At 36.3% G+C, this 5830-nt stretch overlaps 1 protein-coding gene across 1 annotated transcript; it reads right to left on the reverse strand.

The window, feature by feature from the left end:
* Positions 1-3096: 3096 nt before the first annotated feature.
* LOC307133490 (4-galactosyl-N-acetylglucosaminide 3-alpha-L-fucosyltransferase 9-like) lies at positions 3097-4266 on the reverse strand (the record flags this gene model as incomplete). The annotated part of the gene is made up of 1 exon (XM_079828572.1): positions 3097-4266. One exon carries the CDS (start codon positions 4264-4266, stop codon positions 3097-3099), a length of 1170 nt encoding a protein of 389 aa, XP_079684698.1.
* Positions 4267-5830: the final 1564 nt, after the last annotated feature.

The following is a 5830-nucleotide window of genomic DNA, read 5'->3' on the forward strand; positions in this document are numbered from 1 at the left end:
AACATGAGAACTGTTTATTTTAAGCTTCAAGCGAATGCATTAGCGTTTAACACGCCGTCATGCGCTTTGACAGATGTGTAGCTATGTGCGTCTGCGTCATCAGCGCAAATCGTTCATTTTACAGGTTATATCCACTGATCTATATAGAGAACTGCAGTTATATCCTCATCTGTATATGTTACTAATTCACGCGAGTATTTCCATTTTGCATGAAAGCGGGTCCTGGTCCTGACAGTCTGTGTAACTTCTCTGAACGAGCGCCGGCGCGGTGAGCTCGCGCATGCGCGTCAAACAGACAGAACGCTTTAGAGAGGGAGACTCAGCGCAAAAACATTCATTTAGCTGAAATATCTGCTGTTGGATGCTAAATTTAGTTTTAAAGGCAACATGTAACTCAAGTATTTTATGAGAGTAGGAACTGTAATAGCGTGTGATTGAATATGTAAGAAGTTTCTACAGGATAAAGAAATGACAGTAACAGGATACTGTGTCCATAGAGAGAGAGAGAGAGAGTGTGTGTGCGTGCGTGCGTGCGTTTGTGTGTTCCTGCAGAACATTCCTCTTATGTGGTAACACTGAGTTTGTTTTTGTTTTTTCCCTCTTTAAAATTTTTAATGTAGGGATTTGCTTAGTAACTTTTTTGCACATAATGTATGTGTATGTATGTAAACCACACAAATACCATATAGTTAAACTATGGATTTGAAGCAAAACCGTGGTTAATTTGTGGTTACCATTGAATAACTAAAATAACCCTGATATTTATTTATTATTATTATTGTTTGTTTTGTTCAGTGAAAAACCATGGTTAATTTATGTAATGGTACATATTCACTATGTATGTGTTCATAGCACTCAGCCGAGATGTTTGTTTGAAGGACAGCATTGGACAGGATGCGGAATAGTGTGTTTTGCCAATCAAAGAAAAAAAATTGGCTTTTTGTCCAATTAATCCAAAAAATAATCGGCCAACTAATTGATTATCAAAATAATCGTTAGTTGCAGCCCTATGTGGTAAGCGTGTTTTTTTTCCACAAAAAAATATTTTTTTTCCCTGTAAAAGTACATTTTCTTGCTGTCAACTTAATCAACTGTTGTGTCAAAGCAAATTTATTCAGGTAGAAAAACATCATACATGTTGATGAACTACCAACATATAAAACCATGTGATGATGCTAGCTGAAGATTAGCCTGAATTGCTAAAGAGCGATCGTTTTTTCTAAAATGTGGCGGTGGGGTAAAGTGAGACATGAGGCACAAGTTAAGTTTAGTCTTAAATATATTTTAAGTTAATATTACATTACATATGTTTTATTTTTTAATGTCATAAACATCGTAAAAAAAACATCATGCCAAGGCAATACACCAGGAAGACAACCTGGGGCACATCCTAAAAGTGATGTGGTGAAGAAGCTGCCTCAACCTAAAAGGCCTGGAGGAACCACTGGGAGAGAGCAACTCCTCATCTTTCCCTGTAACCTTCAGGAATGTAGAGTAGGCCTAGTTGTAGAGTATGACACTAGGCTGAGGTTCTAATCCAGGTGGGTCTTGTCCTGTGTTCTGAGTACCAGGCTGCTCTAGCTGGTTCTGATTGTCCTTTGCTCTCTCCCCCAGACACTAGCTGGCTCTAAGGGTCCTGTGTTCTGACCCCCAGACTGTGTTCTAATCTGACTGGTTCTATCTGTCATTTAAATGTTAATTAAAACATTTTGAATTATATTATGTTGTATTTGATTTTGTTCAGAGTTACTTTCAAGTGTTTAGAAAAAAAATTTGCTTAATTGACCAATCCCCATGATCCTGTTACTAGTCCGACATTAGTTCTGGAATGTGTGATTGTCAAGCTAGCTGTTAGGATGTTTCAACGTATGGTAGTTTCAGAGTGGAAAAAGTAAGTGGTTCACTTTACCCCATTGATTTCTCTGGTCTGTCTCAGTTTACCCCTAAGCTGGGGTAAAGTAAGACAAAAGACGACTTTTTAAAAAACATATTTTCACTGACCTTCGTCCTGTATACATTCTGATAATTTCCATTGCTAGGAAACATCCTGAATTAATGGGACATGTGTCAATTTGTGTCAATTTTACTGATATATAATTTCAGCTCGCTTAGAGGGAAGCAAATGTAAAACATTTCTCACTTTACCCCACTCTCCCCTACAGTAATAATTTGATAGGAATACAATGTAATACAAACCTTAATTTCCTTCAGGAATTTCTCCTCAGGAAGTTTTCTCTCAGAACAGAACACATAAAATGACTATTGATAAATGTATCCAGTTTTAACCAGTTTTACACAGACTTCCTTGACCCAGTGCTGGGTAAGTGTGTAGGAATAGCACTGAAAATGTTCAAAAAAATAATAAAAAAGAGTTGAACAAATCTTATTTAATTATTTCAAATTCTTTTTCAAGAGTCCTCTTGTACAGTACAGGTGTCACACCAGTGGACATTATCTGTCACACAACTTTTCATTACTCATAGCTGACCTGTCATTAACAGTTAGCAAGACACATTTGCATAATTTCCATGATTATTTAGTTTAGCATAGTAATTTTTTTAAATTAAAAAATAAAATGTAGGACTGTCACACCAAAGGACAAAAAAACGTAACACTTTTATAGTGGTTCCAAAAAAGTGAATATTTGAACAATTCTGAGACACAAACTAACAGGGCTCACAGGGGGCTTCAGTATACTGATATATTATAAAGGTATAAAGCCGATTTTAGTACTTAAGTGTGATGGAATATTAACATTATAGCAGTTAATTAAATATACATTTTTTACCACAAATTTAATCATGTGAAAACTAAGATGCTATATGGTATTTTTTGCGGTAAAGTTCTGGCATTTTTAAGGACAAAAACCTGACAAATGTCTTGAAATAAAACAACATCTTGAGGTGTGGTAACCGTAGTGTAAGTGGAATATTTATTACATTCTGCAGAAAAAAAACAAAAAACATTTTTGCTCTTTGAACTGTTGTAACCCTGCCCCAAATAAACATTTCCATAAATTTATAATGGTTTATAAATGTATAATTTATAAATGTAAATTTTATTTATTCATGATTTACCATCGTTTTATATGCCCCTCTAACCCCAGTACCAGCTGTTGAGATCTTTGACCACTTTGTAGTGCTTATTCTTTCTAATATGATCACAAACCCGACAGGCATGTTCAAGACCGAATGGTGTGCTCGTTGAAACAAAATGCTCTCTCCAGCTGAAGTATTGCTTGTACAGGTCCTCGTTTTGGTCCATGAGTTTCAGATGATCAGCCAGTTCTTTCGGGGATGGGAAGTCATCCACATGGATGAAGGCTTCACTTGGTATGAACTGCTCATAATTCTCTCTCGGTGGGCCAATAACAACAGGAACGGTACCAAGTGCTAGAGGGGTGAACAGCTTCTCAGAAATGTAGTCTCTATGAATGGAATTCTCAAACGACAAGTAGAATTTGCAACTGAGCATTAAATTGAAATATTCATTATCATTCATTCGCTTGTTGAAGTGTCCTCCATGGACTTCCACGTGAATGTATTTCTCTAACTCAGTAAAGTATTGTGAACGCTTAAGGCCTGGCTCATAGTGACTTACTACCCAGCAAACTAATTTATCCTTCTTTGGGATAGTATATTTTTTCTCTTCCTCTGTGGCCTCTGAGAGCCAACCGTAAGGTACTGGAATATCTGAATCCCGGCGGTAACTTGAAGTCAGATTAAACAGATCCTTTAGCTGGGGAATTTGAGCTGAAAAAGTTGGAGACTCCATATTCCACCATATCCACTTCTGGAAAACTGGTCGTGGAAGCTTCGGCATGTTGGATAAATCCCCACTGATATCTCTATGATGAAGCATAACCCCGTGTGCTTGGTTAAACAGACTTCTGTCGTCTGTTAAATGACAGCCATGGATATTGAAAGCTGAACTGCAGGGTCCAATGCTAAAAGGAACACCAAAAGGCCACATCCAGATCAACAGAATGGTGTCTGGTTCTTCTTTCTCAGTCAAGGGTTTTGGTCCGGATGTTGTCATCTGTAATTCATTCACAGTGCACGTGTAGTTCTGCATCTTAAGAACACTGAGGCATGTTTCTGCGCTGATGTTATTGATCTGGTATTTAGCAGCAGGGCATTTGAACAAGTTTATGGTTGAATATTTGAATCCTGGTGGTAAGCGGTAGTATAAATATAATGTAAAACATGCCAACGAAAACAGGGCAATTATTATGCTCCGAGTTGTTTTGGAAGGAGTTGTTGACATCTTTTTATATGTTGATATTCACTAATGGAGGGGAGAAGAGAATACATCAATAATTGTCTTAAACATGATGAAATTGGCTTTAAATATATAAATGGTCATGTAGATGACCATTGTACACTCTAAAAAACAATTCAGTGGCTTAGTAAATATCACAGTAGTTAACTTTATTAACTTAATAAAATCTCTAAATATCATTTACTTGATGTTTTGAGTTGAACATACCAAAATAATTGACAAAAATCCAACGGTTAATTTTGTATGAATATTTACAGTTATATTTAAGTTTTTTCACTAAAATAATTTAGTGTTCGAATAACCAATTATTTATTTCAAATATACTTAATATATTTGTGAAACTTCCATCAAAATATTTGAGAAAGGAGAATTAAATCGATCTGTTTCAAGAACCATAAATATTACTTAATTCAAATCAAGATTATTAATCTTTAACACACACTGAAGAAATGGAGTAACTGTACTCGATTATAACACTGCACCCCTCCCCCGCCCCTTGACGTGACGACGGCTGGACGGTTGAGTGAGCTGACTGTTTGAATTCTCTTCAGCCTCGTTCCTTCTTCCCAGTGTCGCAGAATTGGAACAATTCCTCGGTGAAATTCAGGTTTGTGTGTTTTATTTTATCTATAAAATCATTACTGTGCTTAAAATAATTTTTTTTAATGCAAAACAACATACAGGGACGCAATGCGAGTCACCTAAACGGGTGTGGCATCTGTCTTTGAAGCCAAACACACAACTTTATTCCTTACGATAATGAATATAATTAATTTGGATGATAAAATGTTCTTAAAACTGTGCACTGTTTGTTTATTGGCAGGTTATGGAGTCAGGCGCGTTGCAGCATCGTTGAGCTACGAGTGGGCAGGACGGCGGTCTGAAGTTCAAAGTCCACCTGCAGAGCGCGAGTCCATCTCAGGCTCGAGAAACAGCGCTGATACGGTGGAAATGGGATAACAGACAGGTTGATTACACTTGAATTACTTTAAATGCATTTAATATATGGTTTGTGTCTTCATTGTAAATCTTGTAAAAACAGAATTATCTATCAGATGCCTGCACTCTTTAATATAATTAAAAGGATCATGACATGATAAATCAAATGTGTCTTCATCTTTTGACATATAAGAGCCCTTTGTACCATTAAAACATCCTGCAAGTTTCAAAGCTTAAAACAGGGGTTGTCCAAAGTCCGGCCCGGGGATGAATTTCAAACGGCCCGCAGCTTGTCTATTAAAATATATTATATGTGGCCCTCCACGCATAATTTACAAATCGTGCAGTTTCACAGTGTCAACACGAGGTGGCAGTACTAGATTTTACAGCGCATGGTTTAACACTCTTTCCACACATGCCAGGATGACCAAACTTAGTGTATTTAGTAGTTGCCATATCAACACTATATAGAGAAAAAAAATGCTTAAAAATTAAAAAAATATTTGGAAGATATCACTGAACATTTATTTAAGCATAGCAAAAGTAAATTTCTTGCGTAAATTTTTCATCTCTGTTTTTTGTTTTTATTTAAAATAAGACAAATCTGATA

This window comes from Gobio gobio (assembly GCF_949357685.1).
Source record: "Gobio gobio genome assembly, chromosome: 11".
In the NCBI taxonomy this organism is placed as follows: domain Eukaryota; kingdom Metazoa; phylum Chordata; class Actinopteri; order Cypriniformes; family Gobionidae; genus Gobio; species Gobio gobio.